The following is a 23915-nucleotide window of genomic DNA, read 5'->3' on the forward strand; positions in this document are numbered from 1 at the left end:
TAAATAACTAATAATAATTAGATAAATCAACTGTCCGAGTTTTCATTTGTCCGAGTTTTTAAATTATATAAAAAAATATCAAAATATCATTTGTCCGAGTTTTCAACTGTCCGAGTAGGGGCAACATCAAAATGTGACACTGCGCGCCGAGACTAGCGTGTCTAAAGCGCCTGTTCAGAAGTCGATGTGAACCCCTTCTGTGAAGGAGTCAGGCATCGTGCGAGCCGCGAGAGCCCTTCACGTCGAATTAAGAAAAATTATTTTATTTTTATATAAGACTAATTTTACAATTATTAATTATAAAATTAAACTCTCATCACCTAACACAACCAACCAAACTTGCTGATAATATAAAATACCCCCGCCATTATTATATTATCAGCAAGTTTGGTTGGTTGTGTTTGGTGATGACAGTTTAATTTTATAATTAAAAATTGTAAAATTAGTCTTATAATAAAAAAAATATAATTTTTCTTAAGTCGACGTGAGGGCCTCTCGCACAATGCCCGACTCCTTCACAGAAGGGGTTCACATCGACTTCTGAACAGGCGCTTTAGACACGCTAGTCTCGGCGCGCATTGTCACATTTTGATGTTGCCCCTACTCGGACAGTTGAAAACTCGGACAAATGATATTTTGATATTTTTTTTAATAATATAAAAACTCGGACAAATGAAAACTCGGACAGTTAAAAACTCGGACAAATGATTTTTCAAATATTTTGTAATTTTTAACAAACTCGGACAGTTGAAAACTCGGACAAATGAACCTCACCCTATTTTCAATACCTTTTTTATTGAATCAGTTGAAAACATAAATAACTACTCCCCTATAGGGAAATTCGCTAAAAAGAGAATTGTTAATAATGCTTACAGTTCAAAAGATTTACTTAATAAGTCTTCTATCACTGCTGTGCATTTTTCCTGGGAATTGATCACACCTAATAATCTAATAAAAGCCACAAAAAACTTAAAACCTCTAGCAGTAATGATGGTTATCTTATGTCTAATAGCTTGCTTAAACAGATTATTGGTAATATAGCTGAGCCTCTATCTTTTTGATCAGCTGAATTCTTTTTTTGTACATCAGACGCAATAGACAAATTGATTAATGAGGTACTAATGGTCTTTGAGAGGAAGTCACTTGCTCAGGCTACCTTCTGCGACCTGAGTAAGGCTTTTGATTGTGTGGACCATGATGAACTAATAATGAAATTAAGTTTTTACGGTATCAACGGAACTCCACTTTCTTTTTTCAAGTGATACTTAAACAACAGAACACAAAAAGTCTATAAATATTGACAGAGAATGGTCCCAAGAATTAAAAATAAAATATGGCCTGCCTCAGGGTTCTGTACTGGGTCCTCTGTTATTTTAATTTGTATTAACGACCTCCCAGAATGTATAAACAGTAAAACTTATTTATATGCAGATGACACAACATTTTTAAATATTAATCCCGATCTTAATTAACTTCAAGAGTTAGCACTGTGCCGACCCCTCGCACCGCCCCCAGACGAGCAACTAGTGGAAGCATGCCCCCCATAGTGACAGTGCGAGTGGTCGCCCCACATCCCTAACTAAAATGTGAAAGGCCGTGGGTGAACAACAAAACAAATTGTGAACAAAGCCTATAATGTATAAAAAAAATCAACAATTAACAACAAACAATCAGCAAGGTAACCATCCAAAGAATTTCTCAAATCTCTTAAAAAGCTTAATCAAAATTTAAATTTAAAAAATGTAATCTACCCTTCTGAATTTACAATAATACTTTCTGGTACCAGTGACTGAGAAAATTAGGCCTAACTAAAAATTAAATAGGATGGTAACTTTAGAATTTTAAACTTTGAATAAATTAACAAAAAATAAATAACAACTACTATAAATAAATAACAATAATAAATAATTTTGGGGGCCCCTTCATATAGTAAACTTTTAAAGCTGTTCAATAATTTCAAAAGAACTTGCGGTTCGAGGTGGCACAATTATTGTCCTTTCCAAACTAGTGGTGGGCGGCGGTGATCCATCTGGAAGATGGCAGAGGGCGGCATAGTGGTCCCCGGAGAAGCTTGGCCGTTGGCAGCCCAAGGAGGCAGAAGAAGGAGTGTCCCTCCGGGCGACCCTCTCCGAGGACAGCAGCTGGTAAAGCCTCACATCTGGGACCTCATCCAACGTTCAGCAATCCGCTTAATTCATGTTACAAAAATTTGGTTCGCACGAAGCACAGTAAAAAAATGTGACAGGATGTTAACAGATACAAATTCGGCATAACAACACAAATCTTGACACGAACCGATGACAGTCGCTGGACTTCTGCCGAAAATGTGCCCGACAGCGGAAAATGCCCCGGAGTCTGCAGGTCTGCTGCCAGACCCAAACCGACCGAGTTCCGGCGCAAGGCCAGGACTCGCACTATAAAAAAACACTCAGGCGTGACATTGGTGGGACGCTTGGTGGACATGTCACGGCTCAGCACAAAACTCAATTAATGAAGCCTCTATCTGGTATGAATCTAATGGCTTTCTCTTATAAAGATAAAACAAAAAAATGTTTTTAGCCTTAGACCGTGTGAATTAAATATGTTGGATGGCTATGTAGACAATGTTATATTTATTGGTATTTATCTGGATAAGACTCTTTCTTGGGGACCTCATATCGATTACATAAGTTCTAAGCTTTCAAGGGTAATTTGTCTTATGACTAAACTAATACAATGTTTGGATCAAAATTATATTAAAACGGCTTACTTAGCTTATTTTCAATCAATTTTTAGATACAATATTATCTTTTACGGCAATCGCAGTAGGATAGAGGAAATTTTAGTCTTACAAAAGAAGTTGGTTAGAATTATATCATATTATGAACCCCTACAGGAACACTGTAAACACCCCTGTTCATTCAGCTACAAATTCCAACAGTGATTATCATTTAGGCCTATTTATTTGACTCTGTATTATATATTCTAAAAAATCCCAACTTAATCAAACAAAACGTTGCTACCATAGATTTTTTCAGACAGTCTAAAACTCTTAAAACCATATTGTAATCTCATTAAAAATATACAACGAGCTAATAGGTACATTTAATACGAAAATATCCCTAAAATACTTATAAAACTAAATTCTACAAATGGCTTCTGAACAACCCCTTCTATTCTCTAAATGATTTTTTTTAATACCTGGTATTAATTTTTTAAGTAGAGTTAGCAAATTGACCAAAACTGTTGAATTTTGTTGGTTATGGGGTTAAATCACTTCCATTATTCTAAATGCCACAATTTTTTTTTTTTTTTTAAGAATAAGATTATACAATTGTAATATTTAAAATATAAATATGTATTGTAACATGTCTCATTTTGTCTAGTTAGCTATTTTGTATTTATTGACTGACTATGATGTAACTTTAGCTGTTTTATGACATTGTCAATAATTTGCAAAAATTCAAAGGTTAATAAACACACTTCATTCTCTTCCCGAGTTATCCTTTTCTAGGGATAGTATTCCTACGAAGGCTTTTTAAACAATAATAAAAGTGGACTGTATAAGGGATGATTAATTTAATTTTTATTACAAAGGACTTTTGGTTTAATTTTAGCACTGAATATAATTATATTACCACAATGACGTTCTAGAAGTCTTGGAAGAAGATTTGGTCGAATGTTGTCCTGTCGAGAAGATATTTTTGATGAATGACCAAATGTTCTCACATTTTATTACAGTACGGTACTCAGAATTTACAGAATTTAGAGTCCAATTAAAAGGGGTTTATTAAATAAATAATAATAAATAAAGTTTAAAAAAACTTGAAAGTTCCTACGTTATTCTTGTGAAGAAAAGTAAACTTTTGTAGTATGCTTCTTTATGGATATATTTTGATAAAATTTGGCAAATTGATTTAATTCATACTATACTATTGACATTTTACAAAAAAAGTTCCTTCCCTGTAGCAGGAAGCCTTAGTACTCCTTAAATCTAATGTTAGTTAAAATCCAAACGGAAAAATGAAGTGTGCAGGTTTGCTACATTACCTGAGAGCAGCAGTGCAGAGTGTGAGGTATGGACACTTGGAGCATGCAGAGTGATGATGTATGGGAGGAGGCAGGGTAGGTGCTGTGATCTGGTTGTTACTAGCGACCACAACTTTATGACTGGCCTTCAAATGACACACCAGCTCATTGCGTAACAACATCAGGTCTCTGCGCTCCACAGATCCCACCGGCACCTCCTTCATCACACCTTCCCTGTACAGTGGAACAAACGTTTTGCTGTCTTACATCTTTCCCAGTTGGATTAACTGGTTCAAAAACCACAAATGACAGGACTTAGTGCAATGAAATAAACTTGTTTTGAAGACCTTATACGTATACAGGGTGATTGATATTTTTTTGCCAGATGTTTTATTCAAAAGTTATAAGACATATCAAAAAAGGTTAAATTATAACTGTAGATGTAAATGTAGATACAATCATAGACTAACCAACACAAGTAGACTTCTCATCCCATTGTAAATTTTGAAGCACGTTTTTCGTGTCTAGTTCATGTACGTGACACATGGGCGCTAGTGTCGACGAAACTTTGTTTCTATTATTTTAGGGTTAATTTCTTGATTTGTGCTTTACTGTTTGGTTATATAACTAGGGGACAAGTTATTGTTTATGATTAGATCGTATTATTTGGTTAAACGAGGTTTTAAATGGTTGTAATAACAGGAAACAAATAGTAAACAAAACACGACCTCTACATAAACCGTACAGAACTAACAATAAAATTGTCTTCAGCTGTTCCATAAGGATGAGAAATCTACTAAGGGAGTATGTTTTATCTATGATACAATTTTAAGACTTATTTATTCTTACAATTTTCTCTCTAAACTTACTCATTTAGGAGCTACATGGCGCAGAATGTACACTGAAAGTAATTTTTTTTTAGTTCTAACATGTTGTAACTCCTAAATGAGTAGCTTCAGAGACAAAATGCCAAGAATAAAAACAATTTTAAATGGCATTTACTTTCTAAATAAATCATAAAATATAGGGTCTTCCGTAAGAAAAATCAAAGTTGACAAAAGTTTTTTAAATAAAATATCCAAGGAAGTTAGAATTTAACATATTTTGATATATACTGATATATATCGTCGGTCAATAGACATAGGGGCGTAACTGCAAAATGGCAACTTTTCAGGAGAACAGTTTTTTAGGTGGTTTCAGAACATGTACTTTCTTTTGGTGTTGTAATTATAGATATAAGCCACCTAGGACAATGAAATTTTCACAGATGATACCAAAGGGTATGGGCATCAGTTTGCACTAGTTAATATGTTGTTATCATTATTGATTTCGTAATTACATCAAGTCAAAGTAGATACGCCTGTATGTCTCAAACAAGAAAATTCAAATAACCAGTTACACTCAATAATTTTAAAGCTATAAACTGTCCTCATTTATCTGTAAAATTAACCTTGTTATTACATATTATGCACTAAATTGGTTAAAATTTAATGAATAAGAAAGAAAAAAATTATCATGTTCCAATTAAATTTATTAAGTATAGAACTATAAAAAACATGATTTTGCCACGTGAAAACCAACGTCTAGAGACTAGTCCAACTACAACTAAAATAGTGTAGTCTATTAACAAACAAATTCATTACAGACAGAAATTCAAATTATGCCATGTGAAAATCAGCTTTAGCCTACTACAAAAATACAAAATAGGCCTAGGCCTACATTAAATTAACATTTTACCAAAATAAGAATTGAAGTACCGGCAAGTTAGCCTATTAGGGCAACAAAAAGTTCATTAGGGCCTACAGACAGAAATTGAAATTATTTCATGTAGAAATCAGCTCTAGCCTAATACAAAAATACAAAATAGGCCTATATAAAATTAACATTTTGCCGAAATGATAATTTAAGTACCATTACAACAAATTCATTACAGATAGAAATTCAAATTTGCCTTGTGAAAACAAAATATTAGACATCAGTACAGTAAAAAATACAAAATACTAAAAGACTAAAAGTAACAAATTAACCATCTGCTAATCACCGTAGTAACAGTTTTTTCATTGCTTTAAGTTACTCATGACGCAAGTTTTTGTAGAACAGTACATTGTCTTCGCCCTGTAAAATAGGTGTTGGACCGACCACTGCAGAGCCCCATCAAATCATTGTATTTTTCCTTCTTTAATTTTGGCTCGTTCTTCTTGTAGAGTCTGCTTGGCTTAGAACCTGGGCTTAAATTTTACAAAATATAGCTACCATATTAAGGACCATTATAGGACTATTCACATTTCGATACTGACCGTAGGCTTTGCCCCTTTGCCTTTAAAAGTTCTGAGGTGAGGATTTTAAAAGTAAATATTGATTGGTCTCCATGGCTGCGATTAGAACACTAATAATGTTTCAATAATGTAACAACAAAAACAAGAAGAACTGCTAAAATTGCATATTTCACAATTTCAGACAGCTGATACAAAGAAGTTAAATATAATATTTTCTATAACTAACAGCTGAGTTAGTTTTTCTAATAATGATTTATTGTCAGTGAAGAAACTAAAGATGGGAGGATTTGTGATTTAATATAAAGAAGAGTGAAATTTAAAAAAAATGTCCATTTAAATTTAATAATTCTTAGCCTATTTTTGCAACTTCAAAATTGAAATTTAAAATGTCAATTATAAATAAAAAGATATGTAATTTTGAGATATGAAGGTAAATTGTATGTGAAAGTTTTATTTGAAAGATTTGGTCAGTTTTTCTCATATCAGCCTACACAAGATTTAAATTTAATCAAAACCAAAATGGCGGTATCCACTACTTCTTACCAGATTTAAAAGTCATAACTTAAACGTTTCTATTAAGGCCATAAAAGTAGAATTTTGGTTCTAAAAGTGTTGGCGGATGAGTAACTATTATATGCAACAGATGTAAAGATTAAAATGTTTCTATTTTGTTTCCTCTTCCCGTTGCAAAGCACGGGTACAACAGCTAGTAAGCTTAATACATTATTATTAAAAGTTGATACGCCTTTATGACTCTGCACCTAGTAGCTAAATACATTTAAAGTTAAGAGACATACGGTCGTAAGTGCAGTTCCGTCTGTATGTCTCTTGGAATGTAGGAAAAATGTTCAGTTACGATGCTCATCTAACTTTTGAACGGATTGAGATACAGTTGCACCAGTCGGTCTATTGAATAGAGCGCATAAAAATTAGTGGGGTTGGTAGTCTTATCTCAAAATCGCCGATTTTCAAGTTACGCCCCTATGTCTATTGACCGACGATATACAGACACAGGGATCGATACAAAATGAGCAACGATAACTTTTATGGTTTTATTTGTAGTGTTTGATGGCAGAGTGACATACTAACCATTTCAAAATATCTGCCCACGGGAAAACACCTAAAATCACAAGTAAAAATGGCGGCTTTTGCCTATATTACACAAATTTTGAGAAAAAGATACCACATGCATTTTTTATTCACATTTTTCAGGATACTTGGGATAACTTGGGACCACCGTAAATATTTATTGGTTGACCACTTACTTCATTTCGATAGGGAACATGTTTTCGGCGATATAAATAAAACTTTTTATTATGATTGTTGTAAAATGAATTTATTTCAAATTGTCTTTACTTGATTTTGTCAGCTGATTATTTAAAAGATTTAAATTAGTCATCTGCCAATGTTTTTTCTTTTAGTTTTTATATACACAGTTCTGTTGAGTTCAGTTTTTTATAGTAAGCTTTCAACATGGTGTCAGGTTATTAGGAGAATAACAATAAAGAATGGAATACCTCTACCAGATCCACTTGACATTTTGGACAAAGCAAATGCAGCAGAGAAATGGATGTTATTCAAAGTCCAATGGAACAACTATCTAACTTTGGCTGAAGCGTGTGGTGGCTCAAATGCAGCAAGATAACAAGCAAAAAAGTTCAGGTAGCTTTATTCCAGCCTCTCATTGGAGGTAAAACCTTACAGCTAATAAACAAAATATGCAATGACAAGGCCAGTGTTGATGAGATTATTGATAGACTAGATGATTATTTTAATAATGCTAAGAATGTTATTTTTGAGGCCTTTATTTTTAATAGTGCTACACAATCACCAAATGAGTCTTGTAAAGTAAAGAGTATATTAGTCTTGTAAAGTAAAGAGTATATTAACAGGTTACAAGAAATGATAGGAAAATGTGAATTTGAGTCACTGTCAAATTTATCTAGGCTTGAAATTGAAGAGCAGCTCTTATGTGATAGGTTAGTAGTAGGTTTATCAAATAATGACTTTAAAAAAGATCTGACTCTTGATAATGCTACAAGCATATGTCTTTTTGATGAGCAGGCTAATAATCTTGCTAAAAAATCAATGAACGTAGAGCTGACGAGACTGAACCTTCTGCGGAAAATATAGTTAATGAGTCGTTTAGAATAAACAGTGATCAACAACTTTTTTGGTGTAACTTCTGTGGGGGAAACACCAAAGAGGAGCAAGTTACTGTCCTGCGTTTGTAAAAGCATGTTGTTTTATTTAGTAAAGCGAAAGTCCGTGAGCTATAGAAGACCAGCGCAGGTGGTGGCCAGTCAGCAGTTAGTGTTGTTCAACTACCACATGAATCCATACATTCCCTCAGGGTTGGTAGCAATGTGCAAAACCCGTTTAGGGCGCGGGCTCGTTCAGCCCGCCACTGGTTATATATGGAACTATGTGGACTGTTGGCTAAACACAGAAGTTGTACAGCTGAGTAGCCACAGAGGTAGAAAGCCCATTTAATTTTGTATTCAAGGTGCACAGAGTGAAAAATGTAGGGTTAAACATCACATCAAACATTTATTTGTAATCTAGAAGAATTGTATACAGCATACAGCATACTCAGCATACTACATTGAATGTTACTGGCCTACAGTGCATACTATCTCAGTGAAATATAATCGTTCTTAAATCAGTTAAATAGAATTTAGCTGATTCTTTCTAGCCCCTTCCCTCATCCCTAAGACACAAGGTGCATTAGAATCAAGGCCCCCCACAGTGATATTTCAATCGATTTCCAATATGTTTCATCAGGTTGTAGCACCAATCGGGTCCAAAGCAGAACAAAACAATCATTTGCTAAAATGTGCCTTAGAGCAAAAGAAAAGATTAAAGTAGTAACCTCTGCTTGTGAAGATACCATTCCAGGAGCTTATGTAGACACAAATGACGTATATGAAATGGAAGATGACATTACAAAAAAACGTCTATTCGTCCATTTGAAAGTCCCATTTAGGAAAGGTAATCGGATGCTTAAATTGCCATTTGATAGCGGGGCGACATGCAATGTAATGAGTTACGATATTTTAAAGGAGCTGGTTGGAGTTGATCGTCCAGTCCTACAAAAAAGTAATACTACGCTTACTATCTATAGTGGTACTTCAAAGGCTTCTCTTGGAAAAAATAAATTGCATGTTATATGGAAGAATATTAAGCAAAGAATGACGTTTGAAGTTATCAATACGAAGCATGTTCCCTTGATTGGAGCTCAAGACTGCCTACGGTTGGGGCTTATTGCAGTAGATGAGGATGTATTTGAGTTAAAGAATTCTTCCAATCCAAGCTCCATTTTATCTTCTTTTTAAGATATTGGTCTAGGTCTAGGACGTTATGAGGGTGAACATAAATTTAGACCTGACTATAGAAGAAGTTGCTCCAAAACTTATAAAAGCCAGGATATTTAGTACTCTAGACCTAAAAGATGGGTTCTGGCATATAAAGTTAAGTGAAGAGGCAAGCAAATTAACGACATTTTGGACTCCATTTGGGAGGTACCGCTGGCTAAGGATGCCTTTTGGAGTAAAGTCAGATCCAGAAGAATTTCAATGGCAAGTACACAAAGAGCTGGAAGGACTAAAAGAAATCTTTACGATTGCAGATGATGTCGTGGTTTATGGCAGTGGAGACACGGATGAACAAGCTTTAGAGGACCATAACAAGATTCTGCATGCATTGCTTGAGCGAGCTAGACAAAGAAATATAAAGTTCAACATGAATAAATGTAAAGTCGGACTGAAGAAAGTTAAGTACATGGGTCATGTTTTGAGCAATGATGGCTTAAAAGCGGATCCTGACAAGATATCAGCAGTCTCAAATATGAAAGAGCCTCAGAACAAGGAGGAGGCTCAATGGTTCTTGGGATTTACCAATTGTTCCGTCAAGTGTCTTTGTTTCATCTAGTAATTTAAATGTCTTTGTATTTAACATCCCATCATATGACCATTATCCATTGTTGGATTCATTCGTCTAGAATCACCGCTCATAACAACATACTCATTTTTTCTCTTAATAAACTATTCTCTTTTGTACCAAAACCTCGATTTTTTCCTCTAATATTATAATTATACCGCACATTTTTGGTCCTTCGAGCCGCGGATTATACATTAGTGCGACTTTTTTCAAGTTAATTTAAATGTCTCGGTTGAACGTATTTCATCCAACATGAAGCCGCCAAGGACAAAACCGCATCGCCATTTTGAACTTTTCATCTACGTCACGATACAGTCCACACTCCTCTCATTCCAAGTGTTCAACCAACATCGTCATCGTTTTGCTAGTTCCGCTCCGCATTCATCTCGACTCGACTTCATTTCGTCTACATCGCATCGCAACGTCAAACGTCAAGAAACTCAAAAATAAGGTTATGTTTGTACTTCGAAGACAACGCACCGCATCTCATCGTAAGTTTTAACAATAAATCAATACCTACAAGAAAATAATAAAGAGACCCTGATTTTATTCCTCAGTTGTCCTCATCCTCTAATTACTCCATCCATTTATAATATCTTTACTTACTTAACTCATTGAACGATCTAGGCCTAACTTTCAAAATGAGATTTTCAACATTTTCTAATAGATGCAAATTGCAATTAAATAAATTAAATTCGATCAGTGAGTATATCCAATCGTGTCCATCAGAAATAACAGAAGCTCAAACCACTAAACTTAACCTTTATTTGCAAGAAGCTAAAACAATTTCTGCCAATTTTGAATCTAACCTAGATAAGCTTCTTGATGTTGATGACGATACTAACGTTTTTTCTAACAATGAAGAAGCTATTTCAAAGCTCCAGAACGACATATCAGAACTATCAATCAACATTCAAACCGAAATTTCTCTTCTTATTCAGAACTCTAATGATGAACACTTGTCAATTAACTCTGTAGCATCAAACCCAACCTCTAGGCCTACTCATAGCGTTGTAAAATTGCCCAAGCTAGAACTGAAGTCCTTCAATGGTGACACTAAAACATGGATATCCTACATTAACCTTTTTGATACTACTATCCACAACAACAGTAGCTTATCCCTTGTTGAAAAACACCAGTACTTGATAAGTTCACTTGAAGGCGAAGCCTTACACCTAATCAAATCCCTACCGATCTCATCCGGCAACTATACAGTAGCCTATAATGCCTTACGGGAAAGATACCACTCAAAGCGTAGGCTAATCTCTGTCCACCTCAGTAAAATTGTCGATTTGCCATTCAATCAAAACGCCTAAATTCTTCTGATTTTCCTCAAGCAAGTGAATTAATAAAATTTCTTAAAGACTTTTGTAACAACAGTGAAGATGCCTCTCTCTGTCACGCTCCACAAGTAGCTCCTCTAAAACTTTCCAACCCTAATCAAGTTTCATTTCAAAATGATAAATCTTTTCAACGTCGACCTTTGGCTTTTGTAAGCACTTCAAATGATCTCAAATGTTTTTGCTGCAATGAAAGTCACAATGTATATAGTTGTACATTATTTCAGAGTAAAACCCCTCAAGAAAGGTTGCAAATGGTACATGACTTAAAACGGTGTACAAATTGCCTCGGCAATCATTTGGTTAAGCAGTGTATGTCTAAGCGTACTTGTAAGACTTGTTCAAAACCTCATCACTCACTTTTGCATTTTTTGAAACCTAAACCTACTACTGGTAAGCCTATTACTAAAGTCAGAAATCGTTCCAATGAAAAACAACATATAGGCCTAAGTGAACCTAATGAAGTTTTATACCCTCAAAGTGCAACATCCATGGTTTGCGAAAGTGATAAATTCTCCCAATGCAACTCCACAGTACTTCTAGCCACGACTCTTGTCAAGGTTAAGTCTCCCTCCGGACACGCACATATCCTCCGAGGTTTGATTGATTCAGCTTCTCAATGCTCCTTCATCTCTGAACGTGCAGCCCAGCTATTGAACGTGGTCCTAAGTAAGTCAGTAATTCCTATTGATGGCATCTCTGGCCTTAGTACCAAGACTAAAGGTGTAACTAATGTGGATTTAGAAACTCTAAGCAGTAAACCCGTAGCTCAGAATCATACTGTAGTTATTCTTGACAAAATTACTTCACCACTCCCTAGATCACAAGTACATCCTGATGTAATTGAGCATGTTAGAAAATATAGCCTAGCAGATCCCTCATTTAATGTTACTGGACCCATTGATATTCTCCTAGGATGTGAACTTTTTGCCAACATTTTCACTGGCGAGATACACACCATTGGTAATAATTTACCAAAAGTTGTAGGTACAGTATTTGGTTTTACAATTATGGGTAAAACACCTTGCCTCGGTGAAAACCACCCAACCAACCACTTGTCAACCTTCTTAACAATAAGTGATTTCGATCTGCACAGCTCTCTACAGCGATTTTGGCAGCTAGAAGAACCTCCGCAGCATTCAAAGCTTTCTGACGACGACTCTTACTGTGTCAATCATTTTGGTAAGACTCATTCCCGTGATCCTGATGGACGTTATGTAGTAAGACTACCATTTAAGCCTAATAGTGACGTATTAGGTGATTCTTTGATCCCTGCCAAATCTAGAATGGCATCTCTTGAACGGAAATTCTCCTCTCTACCTGAATTTCATGAAAAATACAATGATTTCATGAAAGATTACAACACCTCTGGCCACATGACAAAATGTGATGTCAAACCCCCTTTAAATTGTCCACATTTTTTCCTGCCCCATCACGGAGTCGTTAAAGAGTCTTCATCCTCAACCAAACTTCGTGTTGTTTTTGACGCATCCTGTCGAACAAGTAACAACATCTCTCTCAATGATATATTACTCCCTGGTCCTAAGCTTCAAACTGATGTTCATGACATATTAATGAATTTCAGAAAGTACAAAGTTGTTTTTTCTTGCGACATCAAACAGATGTACCGTCAGATTAAAGTTCACCCGGACGATCAAAACTATCAGTTGATACTCTGGAGAGAAAATAATCAAGATCCACTCTCAGTTTTTAAATTAACCACTGTCACATACGGCATGAATTGTTCACCGTTTCTAGCCATTAGCACTCTGAATCAGCTTGCTGCTGATGAAGGTGACGCGTACCCATCCGCAAAACATGTCCTTTTACATCAAACGTACATGGATGATTGTATTGGAGGGCATGATTCTGAAGACAAAGCTTTAGAGCTACGTAATCAATTGATTGAACTTTTGAAGAAAGGTGGATTTGAATTGAGAAAATGGACCTCCAATTCAAAGAAGCTTCTCAATGATATGCCTCAAGAACATCTAGAAACTCCTATGTTCTTTCATGATGCCACACAACAAGCCCATTTCAGCATTCTAGGTCTGCATTGGTCATCTATTACAGATACATTTTCTTACCATTTCAACATTTCAAAGTCATGTACAACAATTCCACATACTAAACGTAAAGTGTTGAGCATCATTGCCCAAATCTATGACCCAGTAGGTTTTATAACACCAGTAACTATGAAAGCTAAATGTTTTATGCAATACCTTTGGACACAGAATTTGAATTGGGATGATCCCTTACCCCTAGAATTGACTGAGTCCTGGATGAGTTTTCTTGAAGAATTGTCTGACGTTTCAACTATCCTAATTCCAAGAAATTTAGAGCTTACATCAGGCTGTTCAATTCAACTTCATGGATTTGCAGATGTGTCTCTTCATGGTTATGCTGCTGTTGTATTTCTTCGTACGACTGCTGATGGTCAAGTTATCATCCGAAACATTATATCTAAGACTCGCCTTGCTCCTTTGAAATCAGTCTCCCTTCCTCGTTTAGAGTTATGTGGTAGCCATTTACTTGCAAAACTAATGAACTACTGTGTAAATATTTACTCTTCAAACTACCAAATAGAATTGATTCAAAATTGGTGTGATTCAACCATTGTCCTAGCAAGGATAAGTACACCCCCGTACAAACTGAAAACATTTGTCTCTAACCGTGTAGCAGAGATACAAGAGTTGACTCCTATAAACTCGTGGAAACATGTGAGAAGTTCTGACAACCCAGCCGATTGTGCTTCTCGTGGACTTTCTCCCTCGTTGTTAAAAGATCATCCCCTATGGTGGACAGGACCCACCTGGTTAGCAAATAATCTGTCACAGTGGCCTTCAGATGACTCAATTTCTCTCAAAGAAAATGAAATTCCAGAATTAAAAAAGGATCCTTTCATCGTGCTCACCTCCTCTGAAACTCCAGATTTGTTGCTTAAATTTTCAAATTGGACCAAACTACTAAATGTCCTAACATTTGTGTTACGCTTTATCAATAGATGTCGCAACCACCCTGTCAATACTACTGAAGGTGATAGACCTACCCTCTCGGAAATACAGTCGACTGAAAAGCTTGTCATGAAACTTGTACAAAATGAAGCTTTTTCGGAAGATATTGCACTTTTGAAAGACAACAAACCATGCAGTACAAGGATCAGAAGATTGTCTCCCTTTTTGGACAGCGAAGGTATTCTTCGAGTTGGAGGAAGACTCAACCAATCATCTCTGAGTTATGACAGTAAACATCCAATCCTTTTGCCAAAATCTCATCATGTTGTTAACATTCTGATCGACCATTTTCATTCAAAACACTTACATGCTGGACCACAACTCCTTCAGTCATTGATAAATGAACGCTTCTGGATTCTCTCTGCTAGAACCGTTATCAGAATGCGAATTTTCAAATGTTTAAGATTTTTTAAGTGTAAACCAAGAAATACCCCACCTCTTATGGGTGATCTACCCAGTTAAAGAGTCAGCTGTACACGCCCATTTCAGACAACAGGCATGGACTTCTGTGGTCCCTTCATTGCGAAATCTCACAATCAACGGTCTGTAAAACATTTCAAGATTTATATATGTGTATTTGTATGCTTTGCCACAAAAGCCGTTCATCTAGAACCTGTGACTGATCTTTCTACAGCACCATTTCTAGCTTCTTTAACACAATTTGTATCACGTCGAGGTCTTCCAAAAACGATTCATTCCGACTGTGGTACCAACTTTGTCGGAGCTGATTCATATTTTAAATCACTCTTCAAAACTATTGAAAACAAACAACAACTCTTGGATTTTTGTAACCTTCATTCAATCGAATTCAACTTCAATCCACCAGCTGCCCCACACCAAGGCGGCTTGTGGGAAAGTGCTGTCAAAAGCATGAAACATCACCTCTATCGAGTCATTCAACAAGAAGTTCTCACAGTTGAAGAACTCTTCACTCTAACTGCTAAAATTGAAGCAATTATGAATTCAAGACCATTGACTCCTCTTTCCTCAGACCCTTCGGACTTAACAGCATTAACTCCGGGCCATTTTCTCATTGGCTCTTCTCTAGTATCTGTTCCTGAACCGGACCTCACCGATTTGACTTCCAACCGCCTTAAGCGTTGGCAACGTGTCCAAGCTTTTACCCAAAACATTTGGCGACGTTGGAGCCAAGAATACCTAAACACCCTTCAACAGCGTTTCAAGTGGAACATCAAAAATGAAAACCTCAAGGTTGGTGACCTTGTTCTACTTCAAGACACCAGAACTGCTCCCCTGTGTTGGCCATTAGGTCGAATAGTGGAAACTTCACCTGGACTGGACGGCATTGTCAGAGTGGTCAAAGTTAAAACAGCGAACGGACTGTATACAAGACCAGCGATAAAAGTGTTTCCCATCCCTTAAATGTGTTCCTCAGACAATCAATTTTACATAAATACCCCCCTCAGTTATTGTTTTTGTTAAAAGTAGGCTAATACTTTAATTTGTTGAACTCCATTGGTTCAAAGGGGGCGGTATGTTCCGTCAAGTGTCTTTGTTTCATCTAGTAATTCAAATGTCTTTGTATTTAACATCCCATCATATGACCATTATCCATTGTTGGATTCATTCGTCTAGAATCACCGCTCATAACAACATACTCATTTTTTCTCTTAATAAATTATTCTCTTTTGTACCAAAACCTCGATTTTTTCCTCTAATATTATAATTATACCGCACACCAATTATTTAAGTACTTTTCTGCCAGGACTGTTAGAAGTAGCAGTTCCAATAAGAACTAATTAAAGAAGATGTTAAGTGGACACGGCAGGAATTACATTCATTGGCTTTCAAGAAATTAGTTAACATGGTGACCAACTCTCCAACCCTACAGTATTACAATAAGGACTCTCCTTTGACGTTGCAATGTAATGCAAGTCAGTTTGGCTTGGGTGCTTCGCTATTGCAAAATGGTAAGCCAGTTTCATATATATCAAGGACTCTAAATCCAACAGAATGCCACTATGCTCAGATTTAGAAAGAATGCCTAGCAGTTCTATTTGCCTTTGAAAGGTTTGAACAGTATTTGTTTGGTAAGTGTGATATTACGGTAGAAACCGATCACAAACCTCTTGAGACTATTTTCAAAAAACCTTTGGTCAATGCACCTAAGCGGTTGCAAAGAATGTTGCTTCGTTTGCAGAAGTTTACATTTACTGTTGTTTATCGACCAGGTAAAACAATTCTTTTAGCAGATTTTTTGTCACGTGCCCCAGAAACTAAGTATGAAAGCAGTATGCAAGACAATTCAGTAATGATTTTTGAAACCTCAATGAGCAGCTCGACAAAGGAGTTTGTGTAAGTCCTTAGAGTGCATAAATGTTACGGATGAGCGTTTAAACCAACTGAAAGAACACACATACAAAGACCCAGTGCTTCAGATGCTTATACCGGTGATTGTAAATGGTTGGCCTAATAGAAAGACTCAAGTTCCCAAGGAGCTATGGAATTACTGGCCTTTTAAGGAAGAGCTTGGAGTTTAAGATGGACTTGTCCTCAAAGGAGAGCGGATTGTTATCCCTAGTAGCATGAAAATTGAACTAGTCCATAGAATTTATTTTTCACATCAAGGGGTTGAATCATGTATGTATAAGGAGAGCAAAAGATGTATTTCTTTGGCCGGGAATGGCAGGAGATATAAGAAAAGAAGTTGAACAATGTTTAGTATGCAAGAAGTATGCTTCGACTCAACGGAAAGAACAAAGAACCCATCCTACTTCAAGAAACACCATCACGACCCTGGCAGCGAATTGGGGTTGATTTTGCTCAAGAAGGTTCAACTCACTTCATTATTGTCACTGATTACTATCCTTCATTTTTTGAGATTAGGAAAACACAAAAGTGTACCTCTGAAGCATTGGTCGTTTTCTGTAAAAAGTTATTTGCAAGATATGGCATTTCAGACATTGTAGTTGGTGATAGTGGCACCCCTATATTAAGTCAAGCATTTAAAGATTTTTCAGAAGAGTGGAAATTTCAGATAATCAAGTCTTCTCCATATCACCACCAGGCAAATGGAAAGGTTGAATCTGCTGTAAAGATATTTAAGACTTTTAAACTTCGTTTTAAATATCTTATAACCGGTCTTAGTTTCTTCAACTTGTCATTTAGAACATCAGTTTCAGTTCTACCCTCATATAAATGAAGAATGAAGGGTCCAGTAGTGTTTGAGTTCTGGCTTTATCACCTGGCCCATTTTCACATAAAGCGCAAAGTAAACTTTTAGCTCAACCCTAAAAGGACTGAGTGTGAATTCAAGGAAGTCCACAGGTCGTCCATTATTTTTGTCGTGATGAAACATTATTCCTCAACATTTTCGTCACTGCAATTTACCCCACTCATAATCACTATCTAGATAACGATCTGCATCCGAAGAACGTAAATTTTCACGATCCATAATGCTCACATAACTAAAACATAAACCGTAAACAAACAAACTAGTGATGGGCAGATCCAATAAAATTTTAGTTCCGGATCCGGATCCAGATACATACTGCCATAAGAATGGATAAAAAAAAACTTAATATTTACAGATATCCAATTTAAATCATACTGTTTAAAATTAAATTAGTAATGTTTAAAATTTGATGTATAATAAGATAGCCTATAGCTTAATATAGCTTATATGGATAGGCAATGTCTTTAACAGGTATTACATTTTCCATATTTCCAGGTGGAGCGAGTCGGTCTAGTGGTTAGAGCGCGGGACTCCAGTTCCTGGGATCCCGGGTTAAAATCCCGCCAAATCACCAATGGATTTTATCTACGTGATAATGTCGTAACCATAAAGGTTTCAGGTCTAGCCTGAAGCAATGTGAAACACAATTCCGGGCTCGTGCCTAGCGTCCTAGGACAAAAAAAACTGGTATTCCATTATGAGACTAAAATAAAATTTAGTAAAAACGATATTTCAAGCTTTCAGCTTTCAAAACATTGTATCTGTAAGATTGTTATCAAACATAGCCTTCGTAATGAACTATCTGGGAGGTCAAAATCTGTTAAAATCATAAATTAGACTAAATTATTCAAATTAAATATTGTGGAATCATGACGTTTAGAATAACTTGAATATCTAAAAAAACTACTTGTCCTATCGAGTTCAAAGTTGTACCAAATAAAATCATATGAAATTCTCTAACTTGTGTTAAAAAATCATAATGATTGGATTAATTTGAGAAATTAGGTAAAAAATTAAATTTAAAATATTAATTTGCAAGGTTCAAGCCAAACCGCCATGATGTTGTGCGGAGCAAAATTGACAAAGAAAATAGTCCGAGACAAAAATGCAACTAACTCATAAATTGCAAGTATGATCAAAAAAGTTAAATCAGAAGATGATTAAAATATGCTTCTGAAGACTATTGTATAATTTCATAAAGGATAATTTAAAAGAAAGGAATTGTCTTTTAAGTTGGCGGCTATGACGCAAAAAAAGATGGGCAGGAGAGGGAAATAATTAAAGTTATTAAAGCAAATATCTCTAGAATTAGAGGTCTGATAAAAGCCAAATTAAAATAGAATGACTTTTAGATTTTTTTCAAGCTATGGTGCAAATTTTGTAATAATAACTTAAAATTGAAGCAATTTGTGTTGGTTATGAATGATGATAAAACTCAGCTTATTGAGTTTAGTTCTAATAATCAATATAAAACAGATAAAGTTACAAAATCAAAATCTAAAATGCCACTGCATCAAAATGTGATTTTTTAGGTATTACTACCATTGACTATTGGATACAGGTATTACTGTAAATGAAAATTTAAACTGGAAACCACTAGTTGATAATTTGATCAAATGATTAAACAGCTGTATTTTCTCTCTTCGTGCAATCAGAAAAGCTGTACACTTGAAAACTCAGCTTATGGTTTATCATGCTTATTTTTCTTCAATAATGACATATGGTATTCTGATTTGAGAAAACTCATGCCACTCCAACAAAATATTCAAACTTCAACAAAAAGCAATTTGAATTATTGGGCGAGTTCCTTGCAAAACTCCTTGTAAATTTTTTTAAACATTTTCAGTTTTAACATTTTATGATTACTATCTTTTATAAATTTCAAATTGGGTTAAAAACAATCTGTCCTCATTCATGCATGAACCAACCCTTTCATTCCCATCACACTAGATTTAAGAGTGAGATTGAGAGACATTCAAAGATTTATTTCTTTCAACAAGAAACAAGATTGCACACTTGTACAGTTGACGTCAAGATACTAAGACTAATAACTAGAAATTAACAGGAGTGAATATATATATATATATATGTATATATATACTAGCTGACCCGGCGAACTTCGTATCGCTTAAGTTATAGGTTTCCCCTAAGACAGACCGATGGAAAGAAAGTACCGTTACGTTTAATTTTCAAGATGATCTCGTTCGCATCGCTAACTCGCCTCCAGGTTGAAGTTCGTTCGCTAAGCTCACTCACCTTTGGGTTGGAGCTCGTTCGCTGCGCTCACTTGCCTTCAGGTTAGCTCGTTCGCTACGCTAACTCGCCTCCAGGTTGAATCAAGATGATCTCGTTCGCATCGCTCAATCACGTCCTGGTTGAAGTTCGTTCACTACGCTCACTCACCTTTGGGTTGGAGCTTGTTCGCTACGCTCACTCACCTTTAGGTTGGAGCTCGTTCGCTGCGCTCACTTGCCTTCGGGTTAGCTCGTTCGCTACGCTAACTCGTCTCCAGGTTGAAGTTCGTTCGCTACGCTCACTCACCTTTTGGTTGCAAATTAGCTGTTGTCATAAATGTAAAAGAAATAATAGTGCTGCACCCTGTTGGTAATCCTTGTAACTTTAATGCTATTGAACATCATAGAACAGAACCAACTTGTTTAATTGAAACAGCTGTTAAGATTCATTAATTCCATTTCTCATAAGGTTAACATGGGAAACTCCAGAGCCACTGGGGCGGAGCCCTTTTAAGAATTTCGAAACGGGAAATAGTTTACGTCCGATTCGCATACCTACAGAATTTACACACCAAATTTCATAACGATCAGTGAAGTCGTTCCGGAGGAGTTTGCAGACAAACACTGTGACACGAGAATTTTATATATTAGATATATATAAATATATATATATATATATATATATATATATATATATATATATATATCTAAGGATCAACAAGGCCATCTATATAACTATAAACAAGGTAACAAGGTGTAAACATAACAGATAATTATTTTTTTGTAAAAAAATACAACCGACTTCAAAATGCTCTAATAAGAATGAAATAATTTCAATAAAGTAAACTTTTGTATTAGTCAAGCTCACGTATTTTAAATCGGTGCGGCTCTATGATGATTTTTTATACAAAATTTAAAGAGGATGTCCACATTGCAGGTGACTATCTATAACTAAAGGTGATTATAATCTTATAGTGATATTAACGAGTATCTTTAAAAAGATTATAATGTATTTACATATTTCTAACTTGGAAAAGTAGGTAACGTTTTAATTTTAAACTAGCTTCTTTTCCCTATCATAATATCAAAATAAATTATTTTCCTATTCATATAGAACATTTGTGAGTGTTTTTTTCACTATGCAGTCATTCTGAAGTAAACATAAAATACAAGAAGAAAATACTTCCTTTGACAAACAAAACATAAAAAAAACAGTTCAGTATGTTTTTTTATATATTTATGTTATCCAGCTACAATTTATTGATTTTCAAAATACACTCAAAATATTTTTTATTTTATTCATATTTGCAGTTAGAGCCGCGCAGACTTGAAATACGTGAGCTTGACTAATACAAAAGTTTACTTTATAAAAATTATTTCATTCTTATTAGAGCATTTTGAAGTCGGTTGTATTTTTTTTACAAAAAATAATTATTTCATGATTTTTAGTGACTGTATGATCTAATATATAAAATTCTCGTGTCACAGTGTTTGTCTGCAAACTCCTCCGGAACGACTTCACCGATCGTTATGAAATTTGGTGTGTAAATTCTGTAGGTATGCGAATCGGACGTAAACTATTTCCCGTTTCGAAATTCTTAAAAGGGCTCCGCCCCAGTGGCTCTGGAGTTTCCCATGTTAACCTTACGAGAAATGGAATTAATGAATCTTAACAGCTGTTTCAATTAAACAAGTTGGTTCTGTTCTATGATGTTCAATAGCATTAAAGTTACAAGGATTACCAACAGGGTGCAGCACTATTATTTCTTTTAAATTTATGACAACAGGTAATTTGCAACCAAAAGGTGAGTGAGCATAGCGAACGAACTTCAACCTGGAGGCGAGTTAGCGTAGCGAACGAGCTAACCTGAAGGCAAGTGAGCGCAGCGAACGAGCTCCAACCTAAAGGTGAGTGAGCGTAGCGAACGAGCTCCAACCCAAAGGTGAGTGAGCGTAGCGAGCGAACTTCAACCAGGACGTGATTGAGCGATGCGAACGAGATCATCTTGAAAATTAAACGTAACGGTACTTTCTTTCCATCGGTCTGTCTTAGGGGAAACCTATAACTTAGGCGATACGAAGTTCGCCGGGTCAGCTAGTTTGTTATATATTAATTACATGAAGTTTTTTGATAAGCAAAACAGTTTGAAACAATCAAAAGTGCCACAGAACAATCATTATTTTTAAACTGCTTGAGTCACCTGTTCAGTTTACATAATCAATGGGTATAAAAATTAACACTTTTGGATTTTCCTTTAAAAAAACAAAGAGTTGTCCATTACATTAGGCCTAATGAAAAAAGAATGTCTTTCCTAGAGACATTGAAATGCCAGACATCATTGTTTCCTGCAATTGGTGTACTTCTACATTATGAAACGAAATACAGTAAGGTCTGAAGCCTTTTGGAACAATAAGAAAGTTAGACTCAGCCACCAGCACTAAAAAATCTCTTAAAAGTAGAAAATTGGTTTTTATCACGTATATTACCTTTGAAAAATACGTATATGAAAGATTGGTTCAGCTAAAAGTGGTGTAAGGGGTAGGTGGTTTTTTTTGCTCAAGATGTAGTCGAAATTGCAAATCAGCTTCCCATTTCCGAAGCAGGCATAATATTATTGACAGTGAAGAATATTAATAAACATTCCACATCTTCAAATGCATGTTTAGTAATTAAAATATTTAACACTTTTAATACGATTGAAGATTATGCAATCTCACACCTCTTATGTTGTTTAAGGAATAATTGCATCTAATTTATGTTTAGACCTCTTTTACGAATGCTTTGGTTTTCACAATACACCTTAAATTGTCAATATCATACAGCTATTCACTATGTTTTTATAAGTCAGAACATTCATTACTCAAAATAGAATCATACACAAATCAGGTCAAACGTTGAAATACCTTTTTTATAGTCCCCAAACAAAATGCATTTTTTCAATGTAACTTATTTAGGCTCCATGGCAAGAAATAGTTTATTAATCAATATGAAGCAACTGTTTCATGAAGAAACTGTCTGTAGCTTCATTTAAATGGTTTTAACTAACAGCTGTAGGAATGTTATTATTTATTGCCTTCTCTGCAAAAAAGTAAACAAATAAATGTTGATTATTTGAGGTTTTCAGCATTTTTCACAAAACAAATATTTTTCTTAAACATAATGCTATATATGGTACCGAATAGAAACTCTCCTGGTTATTTTGGTGGTGGAACCACGCTGATCGGTAAAAGAATCACAGAGAAATTGGTGAACATACATAGAAAAAAAAAAACATCGCCACAGACAAATAGAGAACCTTCTCCTTTTTTTGGTAGTGGGGAAGTCGGTTAAAAAGACTAGTCAATGTCAATAATAATTTATATATTAAGCCTGAAACCCATAGATTAGAGACATTTCATTTATCTCCCCAATTTATAGGCCCAAAAGTTTACAATAAGTTACCGCTCCGCATAAAGAATATTAGAGATATTAGTACAGAGTTCAGATCACCCTGAAGACCTGGTTAAAAACCAAAAAATTTTTGTCTATCGAATGTTATTTAGATAGGAACGTTAAGTTGGATTAACCCTCTGAGTGTCCCTAGTTTTGGCCTTAATGTTTGCCTATTTTTTGCGCATTTGCAAGGTTTTTTTAAAACGGATCTGAGAAGCTTAAAAACAATGTTAATTATACTGTTCTATATACCATGTTGTTTGGAAAATCATGGGCTTCAATATTATACATAAAACATAAGGAACATTTGTTTCAAAAAAATTTTTAGGTAAAAAAAAATATTTTGGAAAATTAAAAAAAAAAAATAAGTTTGCGCTCAATGAAATTGTATAAATTATAGGCCTATAAATATTTGAAAATAGCCACTTTGTTCTAAATTTTATGAGGATTACAAATATATATTTCATAACCTGGA

The 23915-nt window shown here is 35.2% G+C and overlaps 1 protein-coding gene across 1 annotated transcript in view; it reads right to left on the reverse strand.

The window, feature by feature from the left end:
- LOC128982751 (DNA replication ATP-dependent helicase/nuclease DNA2) overlaps positions 1 to 23915 on the reverse strand; it is a 217434-nt gene that overhangs the window by 152134 nt on the left and 41385 nt on the right. The window contains exon 8 of the mRNA XM_054401709.1: positions 4030 to 4242. Within this exon, the coding sequence (XP_054257684.1) occupies positions 4030 to 4242 (213 nt within the window). The remainder of the gene's footprint in view (positions 1 to 4029; positions 4243 to 23915) is intronic.

The sequence above is a fragment of the Macrosteles quadrilineatus genome, unplaced genomic scaffold (genome assembly GCF_028750875.1).
Source record: "Macrosteles quadrilineatus isolate MER2022 unplaced genomic scaffold, UCM_ALF_1.0 Scaffold_1__1_contigs__length_201487025, whole genome shotgun sequence".
NCBI lineage: Eukaryota > Metazoa > Arthropoda > Insecta > Hemiptera > Cicadellidae > Macrosteles > Macrosteles quadrilineatus.